The 25307-nt window shown below is 36.8% G+C and overlaps 1 protein-coding gene across 1 annotated transcript in view; it reads right to left on the bottom strand.

Annotated features, from left to right (window-relative positions):
- Nucleotides 1-467: 467 nt before the first annotated feature.
- The window catches only part of LOC103013794 (peroxisomal multifunctional enzyme type 2-like), a 72766-nt gene continuing 47926 nt past the window's right edge, over nucleotides 468-25307 (bottom strand). Inside the window, exons 16-22 of the mRNA XM_057539320.1 lie at nucleotides 23174-23277; nucleotides 18855-18920; nucleotides 10783-10852; nucleotides 9975-10081; nucleotides 7749-7835; nucleotides 1847-1933; nucleotides 468-846 (exon numbers count right to left, since the gene is read on the bottom strand). Of these exons, the coding sequence (XP_057395303.1) occupies nucleotides 670-846; nucleotides 1847-1933; nucleotides 7749-7835; nucleotides 9975-10081; nucleotides 10783-10852; nucleotides 18855-18920; nucleotides 23174-23277 (698 nt within the window). The 3' untranslated portion in view covers nucleotides 468-669. The remainder of the gene's footprint in view (nucleotides 847-1846; nucleotides 1934-7748; nucleotides 7836-9974; nucleotides 10082-10782; nucleotides 10853-18854; nucleotides 18921-23173; nucleotides 23278-25307) is intronic.

Here is a 25307-nt window from a genome sequence, read left to right as displayed (position 1 = left end):
CAGATACAAAAGACATGGTAGAATTTGTTTTACCCCTTTCCCTTTTTATCTTCTCTTTCTTCTTAAAATGGTACCAGAGTCCTTTTGGAGCTCCACAGAAGCGAATGGAAATGTGACTGCTTTCTCTCTGCAGCAACTTGGCTTATATCGGATGCCTTGCCAGGTTGCTAACATGGCACTCTAGTAGATAACTTCCCTAGATTAGATAAAATTAGTACCTTTGATTGCCATCTGTATAGATGAAGAAAATCATTATGATTATATACTGATAGTTAAGGTGATAATCCAAAATGTTAATTTGGGGGGAATGAAGAAAATATTTTTAAAGCTGTTAAAATGTAATGAGAATTACTCAAAACTTTAAAATATTTCACTTAACCTGATGTACTTTCTTCACATTTAAGAGGAATTTGAAGATTAGTTAAAGAAGCATACGGCTAAGGTGACTGTTTAAAGTACTAATTTCAGGTGTTACAATGAAATCTTTAAAACAGATATTTTCATTTTAATTGATTCCCTTCATCTCTAAAAAACATGCATGGCTTTGGGTGCCATGAAACCCGTTATTTCCCATAAAAAAACAACTTACCGAAGAAGAAAAGATTTACCTACCTTCAAAGAGACAGGCTTTAGTTATAACAAGGATACTTTATCTCTATTGACTAAGAGTTATCTTAGAATATTATAGAGCCAGGGACATGACTTACTCCACTTAGCTGCAGTATTTTCACCTTTAGTGATATGCCACTCAAACACAGCATTTACTTTCTTCACCACCTCTCCCCCTATATGCTGAAGGCGGCGACCTATTTCTTCAAACACAAGGGTACTCTGAAGCTCCCTACCCTAGCAAAAAGAGAAAAGTTAATTTAATTTTAGAAGTTCTGTAAAAATGACTCAAGGGGATAAAACTATTACAAAATAAAAGTGCAACAACATGATTTTCTTTAAAAACCTGCACATAAATAAGGCAAACTAGTTTTTTCTCACTAGGTTTCTTTCATACCTTTCCTTATATTAATTTATGTCATCCAGAACCTCAGTCCTCTTAATAAAAGAATTTTACTTTTATCAAAATTCAGAAATAATATTTTACAAGTAGACTAGGAACTAACTGGATAACTTATATCCTAACTAACTTCAGCAGGAAGAAACTGGGCAAATCAATCAACTACTGTGGTCTCATTTCTTTGTTTGTAAAATAGGACTAAATTACATAGAGCCTGAATTTCTTTCTAGCTCTAAAATTTCTTAAGTTTTTGATCTTAGATTCTTTTTAAAGAGATTTTAATTTTCATTCAGTTATATGATAATATGGCGAATGAAAGACAAACATCATGGGTTTAAAAACCTCGACATTACAAAGTTAATATTTTGGAGAAAGAAAATATAAATATTTTTATTAAAAGTCTCAGCATGTTAATACAGAATAACACAAATGTTTTAATAAATAATACATGCTACTGTGTTTGTATCTGCATTGAAAGCATTATACAAATCTTTAAATCAAGAAAAAGGTATAGGATATTTAAATTTTTAATATATTTTTTTCCCAAATACTGTTTAAGATTTCTCATTAAACAACTGAGTTAGTTACTATAAAACTAGAAAATTACTTATATTCTCTTGAAAGATACCCTAGTATCCCCACAAAAAAGTTTTTCAAAAAATTCATAAGTTGTCAAAATATTCCTTTTTCTCCAAGCAGTTTTAATGTTCTCCAGTTCAAGAATTAAGAATCTTTCATAGCTCTTAATTTTCTAAAGTAGACTGAATATTCTTAAAGTGATCTTAATTGAAATTCATAAGTCAGGGTATGACTTGGATGTCAGTGGTTATAACCCACCTCAGATGGTGTCTTAGCTACAACATCAGCTGTTGGCACAAGATCCACATATGCATTTGAAATGACGATGTCTCCAGTTCCTTGGATCTTATAAAGGTACAAGAGGAAAAAAAAACAACCAGTTCACTCTGATGATTCCAATGAAAATACAATTTCATTGTGAAAACTCTTTTAAAAGAAATTTACATTTTTCTTCACATGAAAAAGAAAATAATCCAAATTAAATAAACAGTTCATAAATTAAATATCAAGAGAAATATACATGAAGGCTTACTGATTTAATACAAGTGTTAATAACCCTAACTGTAGAATCAACTGGAGCCCTTTTAAAAAATATTTATGACCAGGTCCCATCTCCAAATATTCCAATTTAAATGGTCTGGGGTGGACCCTGAGCACTGGTATTTGGGGGATTTTTTTTTTTCCAATATAAGTATGTCTAATGGGGAGCCAGGGTGAGAATTGCTTAATTCTTATAAATAGTAAAAGGCATGGCAAAAAATCCACATGAGGTAGGGGTACGTAAACTGTATTTGTTCAGTTAACATAGAATAAAATTGGGTAGGAACAGACCACAGTCTTTTAAAAGAAATAATTCTAGCTCTTATTTCAAAAAGGAAGTGTACACAGTATAAAGTAATATGTAAATAGCCTTTCTATAAAATATTAAAGGAACTCTAATTCCCAATACTTCAGCTAAAATTATTCCAGTGGTATTCTTTCATAAAATTATGGTATTGCTACAAATGTATAGGACAATGCCTAAAACTTAAGGCAGCATTTATTAAAACTGACTTTTAACAATCAGGAAGATCATTCTCCCTTGACTACTTCCCATTATACGTCAGAAAAAAAGATCTTTCAAACAATCCTACCTCAAGAAACAAGAAAAATCTCAAATAAACAGCCTAACATTACCCTAAAGCACTTAGAAAAAGAAGAACAGAAAAGCCCCAAAGTTAGCAGAAGGAAAGAAATCATAAAGATCAGATCAGAAATAAATGAAAAAGAAATGAAGTAAATGATAGCAAAGATCAATAAAACTAAAAGCTGGTTCTTTGAGAAGATAAACAAAATTGATAAACCACTAGCCACACTCATCAAGAAAAAAAGGGAGAAGACTCAAATCAATAGAATTAGAAATGAAAAAGGAGACGTAACAACTGACACTGCAGAAATACAAAGGATCATGAGAAATTAGTACAAGCAATTCTATGCCAATAAAATGGACAACCTGGAAGAAAGGGACAAATTCTTAGAAAAGCACAACCTCCTGAGACTGAACCATGAAGGAATAGAAAACATAAACAGACCAATCACAAGCACTGAAATTGAAACTGTGACTAAAAATCTTCCAACAAACAAAAGTCCAGGACCAGATGGATTCACAGGCGAATTCTATCAAACATTTAGAGAAGAGCTAATACCTATCCTTCTCAAACTCTTCCAAAATATAGCAGAGGTAGGAACACTCCCAAACTCATTCTATGAGGCCACCATCACCCTGATACCAAAACCAGACAAAGATGTCACAAAGAAAACAACAGACCAATATCACTGATGAACACAGATGCAAAAATCCTCAACAAAATAGTGGCAAACAGAATCCAACAGCACATTAAAAGGATAATACACCACGATCAAGTGGGGTTTATCCCAGTAATGCAAGGATTCTTCAATATACGCAAATCAATCAATGTGATAAACCATATTAACAAATTGAAGGAGAAAAACCATATGATCATCTAAATAGATGCAGAAAAAGCTTGTGACAAAATTCAACACCCATTTATGAAAAAAGCTCTCCAGAAACTAGGCATAGAGGGAACTTACCTCAACATAATAAAGGCCATATATCACAAACCCACAGCCAACATCATTCTCAATGGTGGAAAACTGAAACCATTTCCACTAAGATCAGGAACAAGACAAGGTTGCCTTCTCTCACCACTATTTTCCAACATAGTTTTGCAAGTTTCAGCCACAGCAATCAGAGAAGAAAAAGAAATAAAAGGAATCCAAATCGGAAAAGAAGAAGTAAAACTGTCACTGTTTGCAGATGACATGATACTATACACAGAGAATCCCAAAGATGCTACCAGAAAACTACTAGAGCTAATCAATGAATTTGGTAAAGTAGCAGGATATAAAATTAACGCACAGAAATCTCTTGCATTCCTATACACTAATGATGAAAAATCTGAAAGAGAAATTAAGGAAACACTCCCATCTACCATTGCAACAAAAAGAATAAAATACCTAGGAATAAACCTACCTCAGGAGACACAAGACCTGCATGCAGAAAACTACAGTATACTGATGAAAGAAATTAAAGATAATACAAACAGATGGAGAGATATAACATGTTCTTGGATTGGAAGAATCAATACTGGGAAAATGACTCTACTACCCAAAGCAATCTACAGATTCAGTGCAATCCCTATCAAACTGCCAATGGCATTTTTCACAGAACTAGAACAAAAAATTTCACAATTTATATGGAAACACAAAAGACCCTGAATAGCCAAGGCAATCTTGAGAAAGAAAAACTGAGCTGGAGGAATAAGGCTCCCTGACTTCAGACTATACTACAAAGCTACAGTAATCAAGACAGTATGGTACTGGCACAAAAAGAGAAATATAGATCAATGGAACAGGATAGAAAGCCCAGAGACAAACCCACACACATATGGTCACCTTATCTTTGATAAAGGAGGCAAGAATATACAATGGAGAAAAGACAGCCTCTTCAATAAGTGGTGCTGGGAAAACTGGACAGCTACATGTAAAAGAAGGAAATTAGAACACTCCCTAACACCATACACAAAAAGAAACTCAAAATGGATTAAAGACCTAAATGTAAGGTCAGACACTATACAACTCTTAGAGGCAAACATAGGCAGACCACTCTATGACATACATCACAGCAAGATCCTTTTTGACCCACCTCCTAGAGTAATGGAAATAAAAACAGAAATAAACAAATGGGACCTAATGAAACTTAAAAGCTTTTGCACAGCAAAGGAAACCATAAACAAGACGAAAAGACAAACCTCAGAATGGGAGAAAATATTTGCAAACGAAGCAACTGACAAAGGATTAATCTCCAAAATATACAGGCAGCTCCTGCAGCTCAACATCAAAAAAACAAACAACCCAATCCAAAAATGGGCAGAAGACCTAAATAGACATTTCTCTAAATAATATATACAGATTGCCAACAAGCACATGAAAGGATACTCAACATCACTAATCATTAGAGAAATGCTAATCAAAACTACAATGAGGTATCCCCTCACACTGGTCAGAATGGCTATCATCAAAAAATCTACAAACAATAAATGCTGGAGAGGGTGTGGAGAAAAGGGAACCCTCTTGCCCTGTTGGTGGGAATGTAAATTGATACAGCCACTATGGAGAACAGTATGGAGGTTCCTTAAAAAACTAAAAATAGAACTACCATACGACCCAGTGATCCCACTACTGGGCATATACCCTGAGAAAACCATAATTCAAAAAGAGTCATGTACCACAATGTTCACTGCAGCACTATTTACAATAGCCAGGACATGGAAGCAACCTAAGTGTCCATTGACAGATGAATGGATAAAGAAGATATACCACATATATACAATGGAATATTACTCAGCCATAAAAAGAAATGAAATTGAGTTATTTGTAGTGAGGTGGATGGACCTAGAGATTGTCATACAGAGTGAAGTATGTCAGAGAAAAACAAATACTGTATGCTGACACATATATATGGAATCTAAAAAAAAAAAAAAAGGTTCTGAAGAATGTAGGGGCAGGACAGGGATAAAGATGCAGATGTAGAGAATGGACTTGAGGACACGGGGAGAGGGAAGGGTAAGCTGGGATGAAGTGAGAGAGTGGCATGGACACATATACACTACCAAATGTAAAATAGATAGCTAGTGGGAAGCAGCCACATAGCACAGGGAGATCAGCTTGGTGCTTTGTGTCCACCTAGAGGGGTGGGATAGGGAGGGTGGGAGGGAGACGCAAGAGGGAGGGTATATGGGGATATATATTTATGTATAGCTGATTCACTTTGTTATACAGCAGAAACTAACACACTATTGTAAAGCAATTATACTCCAATAAAGATGTTAAAAATAAATAAATAAATAAAATAAACGTAGGTGAAATAATTAGAAAATAAGAGGGTCCCAGAATATGTGGCACCAACATTAATTGTAGGAGGATTTCAGAGAAAGCCAGTATGTGTTTTTGTATGGATGAGGGAAAGGGGAGTAGTAAGGGACTGCCTCTGAGGACAAGGTAGAGCTTCCTCTGAAGCCGAAAAGACAAAAGAAATTTGCAAAGTGAAATAGTGTGCATACATGAAGCAGGAAAATGATACTGCAAGCAGCAGGAAGTAATAAGGAGAAGGCAGCCATACAAAGAAGAGTTCTGCAAAGTTATTTATATTTATGAAAGAAATCATGATACAGTAAAAAAAAAAAAAAAAAAAAGTTAGGGCCTAGGAAGGAAGCCTTGAGCCAGGCAGACCTGGGTGTCTATCCCAGCTCCACCACTTTCTATGTGACCATGAGCAAGTTATTTAGGAGACCTGAACCTAGATTTTCCTAAATTAAATGTAGAGCTGTTACGCATAGTAGAAATAATGGGATAGCCTGCTTATAGGTACTCGACAACTTTAAGCTGTTATTATTGTTGGTGGTGGTATTTAAACTGCTCGACACAAACCATCAATGTAGTACAAATGATCAGGCCAAAAAGTGTCACCCTGGTCAACTGTATTAACAAAAATAATCTGTAAAAAACTTATAAAAGGCTGATTGCATGTCCTTTTAGTATTTTACTGGAGCACTGCTAACAGCCTCACCCCAAAATTACTTAACTCTATAGGGAGATATACTCTGTCTTGTTACTTACTATTAATTAAGCCCAGACTCTGTGACATAAGATGTTAATTTGTGTCACATTTTCATTTTATATCTGTCTGAGAGTCATGCCTTTAATTTTCTGAAGATTATATTCTGACAACAACTTGAATGATGGGTTGAGCCAAAAAGATATGGTTGGTTGGGTTTTCAGAAATGTTATGTAGACAGGCACCAATTTAGCTGAGAATAAAAAACAGAAAATAGCTTCTTTTCGGCCAGAACCTCCATCTTCCAGTAATTCGCCAAAATGACCAACACAAAGAGAAAGAGGAGGGGCACCCGCTACATGTTCTCTAGGCCTTTTAGAAAACATGGAGCTGCTCCTTTGGCCACACACATGCAAATCTACAAGAAAGGTGATATTGTAGATATCAAGGGAACGGGCACTGTTCAAAAAGGAATGCCCCACAAATGTTGCCATGGCAAAACTGGGAGAGTCTACAATGTTACCCAGCATGCTGTTGGCATCATTGTAAACATACAAGCTAAGGGCAAGATTCTTGCCAAGAGAATTAATGTGCGTATTGAGCATGTTACGCACTCTAAGAGCTGAGATAGCTTCCTGAAACGAGTGAAGGAAAATGATCAGAAAAAGAAGGAAGCCAAAGAGAAAGGTACTTGGGTTCAGCTGAAGCGCCAGCCTGCTCCCCCAGGGAAGCACACTTCGTGAGAACCAATGGAAAGAAGCCTGAACTGCTGGAGCCCATTCCCTATGAATTCATGGCATGATGGGGGTAAAGAAAATAAAAGACCTGGACTGTAAAAAAAAAAAAAAAAAACAGAAAATAAAAAACAAGGTATGGAGGCATCTTATTTTCGATTAAAAGTTACGACTGATTTTTTAAAAAAAACTTTCTAAGTTTTATCTCATATCCATAATATTAACCAAAACAATGCTAGGATGGAACATAATTATAGGATACAGTGAAGAGGGTAACGAAACAATGTACCTCTAACTACATTATCCATACCTTGGTTTGGAAATGGATTCTATTTCCTTCCTTCCACATCTCAGTTTGTAGAGTTTGTCCTGGATATACTGGTTTTGCAAAACGAACCTTTCAAAAAAATGTGTTTTAGGGTTAAGAATGTTTTAATATGAAGCTTTTCCACTTTGCTGGGGGGTGGTATTTGGGGGGAAGGTTGGAGAGCATAAAAGGAAGAAACAGAGACTGGACTATACTTAAATTCATAAAAATAGTAGTATGATAAAATTAGTAGAGATATAGTTAGTAAAAGTTAATTCTTTGTCTTTCAAAATATAGAATCAATAAATAGTTTAATCTTGACAAATCAAAACACAGAAGAATAATCATATTAAGTAGAGTTATATAGGTAACCACCAGAACAACTTAAGAGAAGCAGTTAAAAGTAGCACTAGGGGGCTTCCCTGGTGGCACAGTGGTTGGGAGTCCGCCTGCCAATGCAGGGGACACGGGTTCGAGCCCTGGTCTGGGAGGATCCCACATGCCACGGAGCAACTGAGCCCGTGTGCCACAGCTGCTGAGCCTGTGCGTCTGGAGCCTGTGCTCCGCAACGGGAGAGGCCGCGACAGTGAGAGGCCCGCGCACCGTGATGAAGAGTGACCCCCGCTTGCCACGACTGGAGAGAGCTCTCGCACAGAAGCGAAGACCCAACACAGCCAAAAATAAATAATAAATAAATAAATAAATAAATTTAAAAAAAAAAAAAAAAAAAAAGTAGCACTAGGGGCTTCCCTGGTGGCGCAGTGGTTGAGAGTCTGCCTGCTAATGCAGGGTACACGGGTTCGAGCCTTGGTCTGGGAGGATCCCACATGCCGTGGAGCAACTGGGCCTGTGAGCCACAACTGCTGAGCCTGTGCGTCTGGAGCCTGTGCTCCGCAGCGGGAGAGGCCGCGACAGTGAGAGGCCCGCGCACCGCGATGAGGAGTGGCCCCCACTTGCCGTAACTGGAGAAAGCCCTCGCACAGAAACGAAGACCCAACACAGCCATAAATAAATTAATTAATTAATTAATTAATTTAAAAAAAAAAAGTAGCACTAATTAAGTCTGAGGAATAAGACCTGGGGTTGTTGTATAGGACAGAATAATTACATTTTTTATTTCTTAATTTTCTATAGTATTTTATTTGCTCTGTGTATATATTATTCGCTGGTTTTTAAAATCATTATAATAATAACTATAAAATAGTTATAATAATGAGAATAATCAGTGTTATCAAAGGGAAGACATCAGAAAATAAATTTCCACTGCTGCATGGAGTACAAACTGATAAGAGCTTTTGGAGCTATTTGACACTGCCTTAAAGTTTTGTTTTGTTTTGTTTTAAGTGTATGTCTTTCGATTTATGCAAAACTGTGCAGAGTCAGTTTTCTTTGCAATTTATAATGGATGAAAACTTGAAGCTAACTTAAAAGTGCAAAACTAGGGCTTCCCTGGTGGTGCAGTGGTTAAGAATCCGCCTGCCAATGCAGGGGACACGGGTTCGAGCCCTGGTCCAGGAAGATCTCACATGCTGCGGAGCAACTAAGCCCGTGTGCCACAACTACTGAGCCTGTGCTCTAGAGCCCACGAGCCACAACTACCGAGCCCTCGTGCTATAACTACTGAAGCACGCACACCTAGAGCCTGTGCTCCGCAGCAAGAGAAGCCACCGCAATGAGAAGCCCGCACACCACAATGAAGAGTAGCCCCGACTCGCCACAACTAGAGAAAGCCTGAGCGCAGCAAGGAAGACTCAATACAACCAAAAAATAAATAAATTTACAGTGACCACAAAAAAAAAAGTGCAAAACTAAAATCAATATGCAACCAACATACTGATATAGGTGCATGTTTATTAGAGTTCAAATGCAGCCACTTAACATTTTCAATTGAATTAAGGCAAATTATAAAACAGTAAAACATGAATAAATAAATTTTTAAAGGTAAATCTTGAGTTTGTTAAGGCATATATGCTGATATATGTATGCTCCTAATTAATTTACAAAACAATCAAATCAATCTGTTAAAAGTATAACTGTATATAATATCCTTCATGATGCAAGTGTAATAGAGGCATTTAGAGCTACAAAAAGAAAACTTGCGGATTGCCAAGTCAATGAAATAATAAAAATAATAACTTCGGTATAGTACCTATTTTTAAGTGAAGTCACTAAGATTCCTCTAAAACTAAAAAGGAACAAGTAGTTAAATTATTAATAATTTACACATACCTTAATTGCTTTGAATCTTGACACATCATTATCTGCAAACTGCTGTAAAACATGCCTGGCAGAAAATCCAAATGTACATAATCCATGTAATATGGGCTTGTCAAAACCTAAAAATGAGAGAGAGAATTTAGTTAGATAAAGGCACATTTCATGTTTAAAAACCAAGAACAGTTCATTCAGGACTTCAAAAATACATTTTTAAACTGCATTAGCCTGACTCATACCACCTATTTTAACACATTATTGACCAGGGGGATTTTTGCAGAAACTAACGCCTATGGCGTTAATACATCTCCAGTCAATAATGTGTTAAGAAACATGGAAAATATTTTATAAATAATACTTCCTGGGAAAAAAATTATGAAATAAACAAAAAAAGAAAAAAAAAAGGGAGGAATGTCAGAGCTCTGGGGACACAAATAATTATTTTGTTTCGCTTTGGTTGTAACCATGAAATCATCCACAGTGATTTCAATATCCATGTATGTAGATGATCCTTCTTCAACCTTTCAGTTCTTTGCTCTCCCCTCCAATGGCCTTGACCTTCATGATAACTCAGACACCCATCCCCATGGTCCTATCCTACACCTTGCACTAGCAGGAGCTACCTTCCACCATAATCTGAATTTCACGTACACCATTTTCTGAACACTACTTCCCACCTTTCCATGTCTTTTGCATAAACATATTAGGAGAGGGCTATTTTTAAAATGTTACTCAAACTTCCAGTCATAAGTAGCGACGGCTTTAAGTATTATTTAGATAACTGAGCTAATATTTTCATTGGCTCACATTATTAGCAACTCACCTGCTAAGTTAGCAAAGTCAGGATCAATGTGTAAGGGATTCCAGTCTCCACTGAGGCGGTACAAAGCAGCCTGTGGAGAAAGAATTATAAAAGAAACTAGCACCCAGTGCCTTCTTAGAATACATTAAAATAAAAACAGGAAATATGGCTGATTATTGCATAAGAAATGCATTATAATGTACCTCATAGTAGCTTTGATTAAAAAATAACTATTTCTAACAAAAAAAGATTAAGTGTAAATCAAATGCTTTTTGTAACACCTGCCACTGAGATCATAAGGCGTGAGGACTGTCAAATAATAGGAAGGGGAACCAAGAACTACATCTGGGAACAACACTGGTTACCACTGCCTAAGGAGAAATTCACAAAAAGGAATCCATCAATCTACTCTCGTTAAAACACAATGAAGGGCTTCCCTAGTGGCGCACTGGTTAAGAATCCGCCTGCCAATGCAGGGGACACGGGTTTGATCCTTGGTCCGGGAAGATCTCACATGCCGTGGAGCAACTAAGCCCGTGCGCCACAACTACTGAGCTTGAGCTCTAGAGCCCGCGAGCCACAACTACTGAAGCCCAAGCACCCCAACTACTGAAGGCCACATGCCCTAGAGCCCACGCTCCTCAACAAAGGGAAGCCACCACAATGAGAAGTCTGTGCACCACAACGAACAGTAGCCCCCGCTCGCCGCAACTAGAGAAAGCCCGCGCACAGCAACAAAGACCCAATGCAGCCAAAAATTAATTAATTAATTAATTAATTATTTAAAAATAAAATAAACATTTTTTTAAAAAAACACAATGAAGATAAGGTGTAAATGTTTATAGCCTCTTCTAACCAAGCAAAATTTATGCCAACTTTCTTAATGGGGTGTTTTAAATTGAAGCCTGTAACCTAATACTAGACATATAAACATCACACACTTCTCACAAACTTTCATTCTACTGGGTACACTAAATCCTGAGATCAGCTCATCCTGCAAAAAAAAGACTAATAACTTGCCATTAAGATTATATTCCTGCTTACTCCAGATCCTCACATCACTTCTGTACTTAGATAAGGCAGAATTAGCAGAAAGATATAGATAACAATAGGAAAAAAGTCACCATACTTCCCAGCATTTAAATTGTGCATTGGTCAATTGAGAGAGTACTTTTCAGTACTGAAGGGAAGAAATTCACAAAAGAGCTAACAGTAAGTATTTAATGTATCTGTGTATTAACTTTGGGTCTGCCTCTAGACATCTCTTTCTTATCAATTGCTAGGTTAAGCTTTCCAAGACTATTAAAATGTTGTGTAGAGACTAGCCAAGTCAGCATACCTGACTTTCTTAATGAGTTTTTGTTGTTTTTAATTATTGATTATTTTTTTAACAAATTTTATTTATATTAAATAACATCTCCTATAACTCATAGGAAAATGTTGTTTACTTTTTAATATGTTTTGTACAATTTTAATAAGCTCTTTCTCTTTCCCATCATTCTATATGATAGTTTTCTAAATTATTCACTTTTTTAATGACTCAGTATTCTTTCCCTTTATATGGCTTCTAAAAATAATTAAATCAAATCAACAATTATCAAAAAGATGTGACTTAAGATTCTGTATAAGATGGTAGAGGATTAAATGATAAATTTTAGAAAGCACTTTAAAAAAAAATAAAACACTAGGCAAATATACATCATCATGTTGCATACAAATGGTTAAAGAATGACGAATTTCAGGGCCCAAAGAGGAAGGTGTCAAACACATAATAGATCATGGGCTTTGGCACCAGACAGACCTAGGTTCAAATCCAGCTCTGCCATTAGTGGGCAATTTTCTTTATCACCCTAAGCCTCAATCTTCTCGTTTAAAAAACTGAGAGGCTAATCAAACTCTTACAGAGCATTATCCTTGATAAGTATTAATACCTCAATAAATGTGAACTATTATGATTATTTTAAAAGATTTCAGCAACGGTATAAGACAATCAAGTTTTTAAGATTAGTGCCAGTGTTCTTACCCCACAGATATCATTCCTATAAATGAAAAGAAACAACTCTTTTAGAGAAATCATATTAAAGGAATATGAAAATTTTCATATTATTTCAATGACAGCATTACTTCCAACAGAAGGCAGAATTAGCAAAGACATAAAAGATCTATGATGAGAAGTGACTAAAGTCAACTGATCAGATGTTTAACTAAATTCAATCATAATGCAAAATAACCATTCTCTAAACAATAAAGGACACTATCAAGGTTTATTTTCTGAATATCTTGAAGGACTTTCGTATTTCAGAAGAAGGGCAAAAAGCTTCGTGTTTTGTTGTTTCATTTCTGCCTAGATGTAAAAATCACTAAAATTCACACATACAAACTAAGAAAAATAGCTCTATATTGTCTTACTTGAGTATTAAATGTAAGTGGGAGGATCTTCCATATATGAGTAAATTAGTTCCTAGTTTTATTTATTTAAAGTGTACCATTAGGGACTTCCCTAGTCATCCAGTGGTTAAGAATCCACCTTCCAGTGCAGGGGACATGGGTTTGATCCCTGGTCAGGGAACTAATACCCCACATGCCAAGGGGCAACTAGGCCCTTGCACCACAACTACTGAGCGCACACCCTCTAGAGCCCACGCACCACAACTAGAGAGCCCACGTGCCGTAACTACTGATCCCACACACCCTGGAGCCTGCGCACCAGAACTAGAGGGCCCACGTGCCTCAGTGAAAGAGTCCGCATGCCGCAACGAAGACCCTGTGTGCCACAACTAAGACCCAATGCAGCCAAATAAATAAGTAATTTTTTTTTTTAAGTGTACCATTAAGTTAAACTAAATGCTAAATAAAAAGGGTCAGGAATTAGTTCTTCCCAAATCCTCACATCCCCTAAAAAAGCAAACAGATCGACAAGAAAAACAAGTAAAACTACACAGATCCCAGGCCTACAGTGTAACTAGAAGAGAAAAACCACAAACTTCAAATTCCTATAAGTAGAAAAAAAACACCTATATCCAGCAGCACTGTCTTCTGAGCACCCTCTCAAAACTACTAGAGAGAGTGGTAGGGGTGGGGAGGGGGAGTATAGCAGAAGCTCATGGAAGAGAAAAAAGGAAACAAAGAAAAATCACTTCGAGACACAGACAGTCTACCTCGAGGACAAAAATACTGAGAAGAATCCTGGAAGATTAGAATACTGACTACTGAGAAAAGAATTAAAAGTGCATGGGCCTCCAAACGGCAGTCCTAGAAAGGCAATACTTCTGAGGAAGAAGAGGATAAAACAAAGATGTCTCCTTCGAAGACGAATGGTGAAGAAAGAGAAGCAAGAGGGGAAATTTATGATCCTGCAGGATAAAGAGAACTAAAAAAAAATTTAATAAAACACTTCCCCACTATGCCCTACTCCAAAAAGCCATCCATTAAAGAAAAGGCATTTTGCTATACTGACAGATGACAATCTTGAATTTCTTTAAGAAAGAAACTTGTAAACTGTCCCAAACTACTAACTTTACCTACAAAATGCATATAGGTAAGTAATCTTCACCTGTACAAAGCTACAATAAGACTAAAAAAGAAAATAAGAACCGAAACATTATAATAAATAAAATTTTCCCAAACAAAACAACTAGCAAACAGAAGAAAACGATAACACAATACTCAAGCATTTGGGGATAGGAAATAAACATCTTGAATCTGAAATTCAAAAACCAAAAATATAAATGGACAACAAACATGAAGAAATGAAGTAAGAGATGATTAAACTTGGGAAAGAAATAAAAGAAAAATCAAAATCATACCAGAAATTGAAGACTAAATTATAATGTTCCCAAAGGAGAACATATTCAAACAAAATTTTAATAAGGGGCATAGAAGAAAAAGAAGAAAAAAACCAAGAGAATGGAAATGAGATTAATAAAGAACTAAAAAAGGACAGAAAATGGTTGGAAGAAAGATAGAAAAAGATCCAATGTACATAAAGAGTACCTGAAGAAATAAAAATAAAACAATGAATAAGAACTAATATTTAAAATTATAACCCTAGAAAACTTTTTGAAAATAAAAGATCTGAACACACATATTAAAAAGGCCCACCAGGTACATGGGAAAACTGACCTGGAATGAGCAACACTGAGACTTATACTAGTAAAACTATGAGATTTTTAAAGATGAAGGAAAAAAAAATCCTAAAGCCCTTGAGGATAAAGATCAAGTAACTTAAAGGAAGATAATGACTGGCATCAGACTTCTAAACAGCAATATAGAAAGCCAGGCAACAATGGAACACCATTTTAAGAAACTCAGGATTTCATATCCAGCCAAGCTGTCCTTTGAGTATCCAGGGTATAGAAAAATAGTTTTAAATACATAGGAACCGGACTTCCCTGGTGGCGCAGTGGTTAAGAATCCGCCTGCCAGTGCAGGGGACATGGGTTCAAGCCCTGGTCCAGGAAGATCCCACATGCCGCAGAGCAACTAAGCCCATGCGCCACAACTACTGAGCCTGTGCTCTAGAGCCCATGAGCCACAACTACTGAGCCCACGTGCCACAACTACTGAAGCCCGCACGACTAGAGCCCATGCTCCGAAACAAAGAGAAACCACCACAACGAGAAGCCCGCGCACCACAACGAAGAGTAGCCCCCGATTGCTGCAACTAGAGAAAGCCCACGCGCAGCGACGACAACCCAATGCAGCCAAAAATAAATAAATAAATTTATGTAATAAATAAATACATAGGAACCAAAGGAATACTATACACGAGGCCTTCTTGGGAAACCTACCACAGGAGGAGCTTTATCCAACCAGGAGATATGGGAGAACCTTTGGCAAAAGGATTGATATATATTCAATTGCAAATCTAAGACTAAAACAAAGGTGGGGAAGAGGGAAGAATAATATATAAATGTTAAATTGTTCTGAAAAAGTAAAATTAATGCATTCCCCAAAATGGGAACTGTAAGGGAAAGAGAAACAAGAAAATAAAATAGGCTCTTTAATTGTTAGAAACAAGTAGGAAACAAAGCACAGCAATAAAAACTGAGAAAACAAATAGTAATAAATGAGAAAATTGGGCACTATGGGCATATAAAAAGGTAGAGGACTTCCACTTCCGGCCTAGATGGAATAAGTGGAATGAACTTACTCTTCCACTGTAAACAATTAGGAAAAAAAAATTTTTTTTAAGTGGGTGAGGGAGATACCGTTCTTAGACATTGGACAGTAGGCAGGACAGGATTATGATTCTTGACAGAAAAGAAACAAACAAGATGCACTCTACAATGGCCACAGTGCTCTGCCTGACAGCACTTTCTAGACTGCAGTGCAAAAAGGGAAACCGAAACATAGCAAAACAGTCTCAAAGAGTTAAAGAGATAAAGATCAGAGTTCTGGGAGAATGGGCAGCTGGAATGCAGACGTACTGAAAGGGAGGAAGCTACACAGGAAGCAGCTCCAGAAATTGAAATAGAAATCCCCTTGAGGGCCACAGAGAAAGGCCCTGGAAGATGAGACACCACCCGGAGAAGAAGCCGGGTGGAGATGAGAGGCACGCCAGCCAACAGGGAGCACTAAGACCCTGCACTTGTGAAAGAGCCATCCGGGACTTTCCTGCCCCACCCAGCCGCCGTCTGAGAACAGCCACATGAGTGACAGCCAACACCGTTTGTAGCACAAGGACCACCCAGGCGACCCAGAGTCATGCAAAATGATAAATCATTGTTTCAAAACAAAATTTTAAAAGTACTTACAATACACATGGTAATATAATAAAGAATTATATTTTAATGGATAGTATAACCAATATTCCAAAGATTAACTTTATTTAACAATGATGGTAGCTAAGGTCCTAATTGTTAGAATAAGTAGTAGGAGATATGTATCTAGGGAAACTAAAGATACTTGTTTTCATTCTCCTCAAATACAAAGCCTGACACCTGTTACCTATTTATTCTTTGGTCTTTCTAGATTATTGGGGAAGAATTTTCTCTTTATTAATTATGCAAAACCATGAAGTATACTTGTAATATATACCAGTTTGAAGATGAAGAAATTTTCCTAAAGACATGAAAAACAAAATATTCCAGAAGTGATATTGGTAGAGCTATGGTTGCCAGTTTCCCTACTGATTGAAAAGTTACTTATTTAATTTAAATACCTGGCACAAAGTTTATGCTATAACAACATAATCTGTTCCATTTCCACTTCTCCTTAAAGGTCTGTTCGTCCACAATCATCTCCCACCACTCTCCGGTGTGAATGCTCTAATTCTTACTCCTTGTACATACATCATGCTCTTTTCTGCTATCATTACTAAGTTCTTATCCCCTTCCAGGCCATACTGCAAGCCTTATACCCCTGGCAAGAGAGAAGATCTATACACCATTTTAGTTCAGAAGTCCCATCTTTCCTACCAAACTCTTCTGTATGTCATTCTCTAATGAGTAGCCCATCTCAGAATGTCTACAGCACTTAGTCTATAATTCAAAGCCTTGTATTTAATCATTCGTTGCTTAGAATAGGTGCCCTGGAAATTAAGACATCTACGCCTTAAATCTAAGTGTCCTTTCAGTTCCTTGTCAGTAGATCACACTTCTTCTACTTGATTTGTATCTCCTATAGCACAGATCCAATTTAAAACAGCCCACAAATCCCCTGAAATTTATGCAAAGTTTTATGCAAAATGTTTTTGAAGAAACAGTCGGTAGTTTTTATCATATTCTCGAGTGACTATATGATACAAATGGTCAGGAACCTCTGTCAAATGATGGGTGCCCATTATTTATACAAAAAAGATTTGTTAACTTATAAACTGTCCTTTGTCACACAGCAAAATACTCAAGTCTGCTAAAAGCTAACAAAAAGTTCTATTCATCTGAAAAAAGAAAAAAAGAAAATCTTTCTGCTTACTGTATAAAGAAATTCAAGCCATGGAAACTATTCAGCTTTTCTTATCTACAGCAGATATATTTTATTATTTCAGTAACACAAGAATAATAATGGAGCATTTCTGGGTTTTCTGAACCATGAAACCATGAAGTCTTCTGTTCTTCAGTGTGCTAATAAAATTAATTTCACTATGAAGCTTTAATTAAACATAAATATGAGTGCTCTCTTAAGAAACTGATAAGAAATAGGGATGGGAAGAACAATTAAAGGCAAAAACTAATCTGAGGTAGAAAGTATTGTTCTATCACCCAATTATATAGTGTATAAAAAAATACAATTAATATGTTCCAAACTTAATTCTTTCTGGCTCATGAAATTATATTCCTATTTGCCAGCACACATAAATCCTGCAGAAGTTCTCATATCAAGTATATCAAAATTAGTATCAAAAAATAAGTGAATTTTACAAATAATGTGCTGTCATCACCTGCTTATTCACAGCATAACTTCAGAGCTTTACATATTCTGCTCTATATTTGCATGGTTACTATTCTGGCCATCTTAGGGAAGAATCGTCAGGTCTCTCAAAAACAAAGTTGCTTTTCTCAACTTTATGGTCACCTTTTGCTTCTTAGATAAATCTTTGCATGCTTACAGAATTTGTTAACTGACAGGGCATTTTAACTCCTCCATCAGAAAACATATTATTTATGCCAAACAAATGAGATTAAATCATCTACTCCTTCTCAGATGCTTTATTGTACCTGTCCACTAAAGTTAGCATAAAATAATCTCTCTCGAAGCAATGTAGCTCAGTTTTCTTTTCCAATAGAAGAAAGGATAACTGAAATTTGCCTTTTATTTTATCCTGCTCTCTAAGGCTTTAATGAAATTCTTCACTACTAAGCTAGGCAGTCTCCTTAAGGCAAGCAATCCATTGCCAACAAAGCATGATGCTTTTTCAATTGACTAATGAAAAGCCATTTTACATTTTCTTTTGATACCTAGTGGAGAAAAAAACTGCTAAGTAAAAATTCAGAAAGAACAAATTTCAACTACAGAAATATGCCGTTATTTTTATTACGTAGAAGAACACAGCCACTACTTTTGGACTCACAAAATTACAGGGTATCAGAGTTATAAATCAAAAAGTGTCAGGAGTCAGGTGGCTTTATCACTTTTCAAAAATACATTCTTACCTGATTAAGTGAGGTGGTATCTGTAAGTACAGCATCAGGAGGTCTATTAGGTATGGCTACAGCTACCTAAGATCAAAAAACACTACACGTTAAATAATAACAAAATAATTGTTATTCTCTTTACCCAAACTGATATTTGATAAACAACCATGTTTCAATATACAGTCATCCCTCAGTTTCCAAGGGTGATTGGTTCCAGGACCCCTTCATGGATACCATGATCTGCAGATGCTCAAATCCCTTATATAAAACGGTGTAGTATTTGTATATAATCTATGCACATCCTCCCATATACTTATAATACCTAATACAATGTAAATGCTGTGTAAATAGTTTGGGAACTTTCTGGAATTTTTTTTTTCTGAATATTTTTGATCCACGGTTGGTGCAATCTGCAGATGCCAAACCTGTGGATACAGAACACACAGATATGGAGGGCTGACTGTAACAAAATCTGCAAGCTGGATAAAAAGTTTATTTTAATATTTTATTTTCAGCACATAATGACATTTAAAATTTCATAACTGCTAGCTTCATCTACATTATGATTTCCCTGAAATGACCTTGTGTAACGTAAGGAATTATATAACCAGATCCATTCTCTAGGCCACAAAGGAGAAAAAGGTAAAGACTCTTTTCCCAATGCAAAAGATGACAATAACTGTAAGAATTAGACCAACAATTCCCATCTATATTGATTTAATCTTTAAATGCACTTTACTAAGGGTGTGGATCTCTTTGCATTTATTTTCTTTTTAATTTTTATTGGAGTATAGTTGATTTACAATGTTGTGTTAATTTCAGGTGTACAGCAAAGTGAATCAGTTATACATATCTATATCTATATCTATATCTATATCTCCACTCTTTTTTAGATTCTTTTCCCATATAGGTCCTTACAGAGTATTGAGTAGAGTTCCCTGTGCTATCCCAATCTCCCAAATTATCACTCCCCCACCATTTCCCCCCTTGTCACTATAAGTTTGTTTTCTACATCCGTGACTCTATTTCTGTTTTGTAAAGAAGTTCATTTGTATGTTTTTTTTTCTGATTCTGCATATAAGTGATATCATATGATATTTGTCTTTATCTGACTTACTTCACTCAGTATGGCAGTCTCTAGGTCCATCCATGTTCCTGCAAATGGCATTATTTCATTCTTCTTTATGGCTGAGTAATAGTCCATTGTATATATGTACCACTTCTTCTTTATCCATTCCTCTTTTTTTTTTTAAGTGCATAAATCTTTTTATTTTTTAATAAATTTATTTATTTTTTTTGGCTGTGTTGGATCTTTGTTGCTGTGTGCGGGCTTTCTCTAGTTGCAGTGAGCGGGGGCTCTCTTCATTGCAGTGCGCAGGGTTCTCATTGTGGTGTCTTTTCTTGTTGCGGAGCACAGGCTCTAGGCACGCAGGCTTCAGTAGTTGTAGCACGTGGACTCGGTCGTTGCGGCTCGTGGGTGCTACAGCACAGACTCAGTAGTTGTGCCGCACGGGCTTAGTTGCTCCACGGCATGTGGGATCTTCCCGGACTGGGACTTGAACCTGTGTCCCCTGAATTGGCAGGCGGATTCTTAACCACTGCACCACCAGGGAAGCCCCCATTCCTCTGCTGATGCACATTTAGGTTGCCTCCATGTCCTGGCTATTGTGAACAGTGCTGCTATGAACATTGGGGTGCGTGCTTTTCTCCAGATGTATGCCCAGTAGTGGGATTGCTGGATCATATGCTAACTCTATTTTTCATTTCTTAAGGAACTTCCATACTGTTCTCCGTAGTGGCTGTATCAATTTACATTCCCACCAACAGTGCAAAAGGGTTCCCTTTTCTCCACACCCTCTCCAGCATTTACTGTTTGTAGATTTTTTGATGATGGCCATTCTAACCAGTGTGAGGTGATAACTCATAGTTTTGATTTGCATTTCTCTAATAATTAGTGATGTTGAGCATGTTTTCATGTGCTTTTTGGCCATCTGTATGTCTTCTTTGGAGAAACGTCTGTCTAGATCTTCCTCTTTGCATTTATATCCTAACTGGAGCAGTTGAGCTTCTTGGATGTGTAGATCAATGTTTTTCATCTATGCCATTGTTCCTTCAATTATTTTTTCTGCTTCTTTCTCTCTCCTCTCTTTCTGGTATGCCCATTACGTAAAAGCTGGTGTACTTAATGGTATTTCACATTTCTCTGAGCCTCTTCATTCTTTTTCTTCACCTTTTTTTCTTTCTGTTCTTCAGACAGAGATAGATTGATCGATCTTCAAGCTTTTTGATTTTAATTCTGCCACTTCAAATCTACTGTTGAGACCCTCTGGTAAATTCTTCATTTCAGTTATTGTACTTTCAGTTCCAGAACTACTTCTATTTGGTTCTTTTTTTATATAATATCTACTTATTGATTTCTTTCTCTTTTTTTTTTTTTTTTTTTTTTTTAGCCACACCACGCAGCTTGCAGGATCTTAGTTCCCCGACCAGGGACTGAACCCATGTTCCCTGCAGTGGAAGTGCGGAATGCTAACCACTGGACCACCGGGGAATTCCCCAATTCTTCTCTATTTGATGAGACATTGTCCTCATACTTTACTTCTTTACACACTTTACTTCTTTAAGCATGGTTTCCTTTACTTCTTTGACTATATTTACAATAAATGCTTTGAAGTCTTTTCCTATTAAGTCGTCTCCAAAGCAATCTCTGTTGCCTGTTCTGTTTTGTTTTGTTTTTTCCTATCTATGGGTCATACTCTTTTATTTCTTTCAGATCTTGTAATTTTTTGTTGATAACTGGATACTTTAGATAATATATTGCAGCAACTCTGGATACTGAGACCCCTTTCCCCTTCCAGGGCTTGTTGTTATTGTTAACTTGTTCATTTGTTTAGTGACTTGGCTAGACGATTTTAGTTAAGTATATTTCCCCCCCAGTGTGCAGACTCTGATGTTGCTCCTCAGAGGGTACAGCCTTGGGCGAGCACAGTCAGCCTGGGATGACAGTGGTTTTAGCAGGGCGCTCTGTGACTGTCTCTCCCTGATCTCTCTGTTAAACTGTCTGTCCAGCTGTTCGGCTTCACAAATTGCCAGATGACTGTTCTATTATTTTCAACAGTGCCCTGGGGCATAAATTGTTCCACAGTGTGATCCAATTAAAGTCAGGCCTTTTTGGAGGTGTAGTCTTTGAGGCCAGTCTTTGAGGCTTGTTATGATCCCATGACGACTCTTCTTAGCTGTCTCTTTCCATGGTTCTCTCTGGCAAACTTCTAGTTGGACTAGTTTAGTTTACTGCTTCCATGGAGCTACCAGCCTCCTCTTGATTATCACTAAAGTAACCTTGATTTTGAAACCATCCTTACTTTTGAGCTTCCAAATACTTGGTACCAAAATGAGTCAGTTTCCATGGGAAGGGCTTCAGAGCTCTCTATTATTACAGCCTGCCTTGCCCCCCAGGCAAAACCTCTGCACCACTGCCACGGACATGAGGGCAAGGATAGTGGCCCACTTCTCTCCAAGTGACATCCTCACTTTACAAGAAGAGTCCTAGGCAGAGGTCGGAGCTCCTGGTCTTCTCAGCTTGCCTCTAGCAGCAGGGGACCCCCACGCTATGAGCAGCCTGGGCAAGAGTTATCAGGGCCCTAGTGTTCTCAGCCTGCCACGGTGGAACACAGTCTCCACCCTACAAGTGGGGATGGGGTGGAGGAAGACAGCCCCGTAACTCTCAGCCACTTTTACCTGGAATTGAGCTTCTGCAACACAAGCTGGGGCTGGGGAGCCGGGGTGGGGGTAATAGGAAAAATGAGTGAGCTGCTCCTCCTAGGAAGACAGTGCAGCCCTATTCTGGGAACTGAGGGCAGAGGTAAAAGCTAGGTTAAATTGATGTAAAATCCAATTTACAAAATATTTTTAGGAAAAAAATATGTTTTTGGATAGAATTTGAGAACTAAAGAGTAACTAGAATTGTTTTATACAAGAGAAATGCTCAAGTCATTTAATGAATGATGATTTGCATTTATACAAGGATCACTTGTAAGTGTTAGGTTTTTCTAAAGAGTTTTGGATGCAGGCAAAGTTTGCATAAGAAAGTAAAGATATTCCCACAGTTACCTCAGCTACATTACACTTACGTCAGCCAGACTTTTCTATATATAACATATGTTATATATTAAAATATACAACTATAAACAGCATTTCAAATCCAAGGAACACATTCTGATTCAAAGAAGTGTGGATTACTGAAATCCTACTCTATGAAATTACATATATGGTAAGTTCAAAATACAGATAAGGATCCTTAACGACACATCTATCTCACTTATGAAGTCATAGCCTACCTTAGCTTTGTCTGACGTCCGTTTTCCACCAAAACCTCCAGCGCCAACAACAAAGATGGAGAACTGATTATAACATATAAGTTCCTCCCCAGAATAAGAGTAGACTGAAAAGCAAATGAAAACAAAAAAGAGGTTATTACCAAAAGACATAACTAGTTACCCAATATGTGATCAACAATCCTTTTAAAAGTTTCAGAAACAAAATCCAATTACTAAAAGGCTTTGCAATTTAAAGACACCCAAGTTTGGGATACAGAGCACTCATTTTAATCATTCACTACCAGTCTCTGGAAGGCAGAGAGAAGAGGATCTTGACAAATCCTTTCTGGACTATGAAACAGCAGTTCATCTCACCTCTTCTTAAAGTGCCCCAACTGCCTTTCATATTTCAAATCTCTCCTTCTCAAACCTTTCAAACAATTCCACTATAAAATGCAGACTAACACACATGAAAAGATGCTCATCATCGCTAATTATTAGAGAAATGCAAATCAAAACTACAACGAGGTACCACCTCACACTGGTCAGAATGACCATCATTAAAAAGTCTACAAATAACAAATGCTGGAGAGGGTGTGGAGAAAAGGGAACCCTCCTACACTGTTGGTAGGAATGTAAATTGGTGCAGCCACTATGGAAAACAGTATGGAGGTTCCTCAAAAAACGAAAAATAGAATTGCCATATGATCCAGCAATCCCACTCCTAGGCATATATCCAGACAAAACTATAATTCAAAAAGATGCATGCACCCCTATGTTCATAGCAACACTATTTACAATAGCCAAGACATGGAAACAACCTAAAAGTCCATCAACAGATGAATGGATAAAGAAGATGTGATACACAAACACACACACACTGGAATATTACTCAGCCATAAAAAAGACTGAAATAATGCCATTTGGAGCAACATGGATGCACCTAGAGATTATCATACCAAGAGAAGTCAGAAAGAGACAGACACATACCATATGATATCACTTATATGTGGAATCTAAAATATGACACAAATGAATGTATCTACGAAACAGAAACAGACTCAGAGATATAGAGAACAGACTTGTGGTTGCCTAGGGGAAGGGAAGGTGGTGGAGGGATGGATTGGGAGTTTGGGATTAGCAGATGGAAACTATTATATATAGGATGGATAAACAACAAGGTCCTACTGTATTGCACAGGGAACTATATTCAATATCCTGTGATAAGCCATAATGGAAAAGAATATGAAAAAGAATGTATATATATATAACTAAATCACTTGGCTGTACAGCAGAATTTAACACAACATTGTAAATCCACTAAAATTCAATAATTCAATAAAAATTAAAAATTAAAATAAAATACAGATAACCACACTCCCAAATTTTCAAACATTCTGCTGAAGTCCTCAATAGAGCCTGGAATGTAAAAGAAGAAATAAGTGAGAATGAAGGTATAAGCTTCAGGAGGGCAGGATCACGGCTTTTTTGCTCACCATCATATTCCCAGCAATTAGAATAGTAACTGGGACAGAAAAGGCACCTAATAAATATGTATTAAATTAATTAGTAAATCAATGAACAAATGATGTGACTGAGCAAGTTAGTGAATAAGTAAGCAAGTAATGAATGAAAGACAGCTGTCCCTCTTTCTACTGACTACTTTCCTGGTGACAGTTTGAGCATCACCTAAATCACCAGCACTATAAAACTAGGAATATGATTTTGAATTGTATAATAAGGAAAAATATAATTATAACAAAAAATAAGGGAAGTCATGGTGATTTGCATTTAAAATAAGACTTTTATCCTTATTACACAGAAAATTGGATATCTAATTTCATCTATATTTTATCTACAACTTCTAATACATTATTACCCATTACCAAGCTATAGCTAAATAAACGGAGTAGATCAAGAAAGAATAGTAAAAATTAAAGCTAAGGTTACTGCAAAACTTTTTTGTGGTAGACGTTTGGTAGAATGGTGAGAAGACTAAAAGAAAACCAGGAGAGTTCCAGCCAAATGTTAGCCAATATTTGGAATGGTAAGAAAATACCAAAACCTTAAAAAAGAAAGAAGAGGGGTAAGGAGGAAGAGGGAAAGAGAGAGAACAGACACATGTTCTATGTGTCTATGATGAAATACATAGTTT

Source organism: Balaenoptera acutorostrata, unplaced genomic scaffold (genome assembly GCF_949987535.1).
Source record: "Balaenoptera acutorostrata unplaced genomic scaffold, mBalAcu1.1 scaffold_701, whole genome shotgun sequence".
In the NCBI taxonomy this organism is placed as follows: domain Eukaryota; kingdom Metazoa; phylum Chordata; class Mammalia; order Artiodactyla; family Balaenopteridae; genus Balaenoptera; species Balaenoptera acutorostrata.
This window is presented reverse-complemented; position numbering and strand designations above follow the sequence as displayed.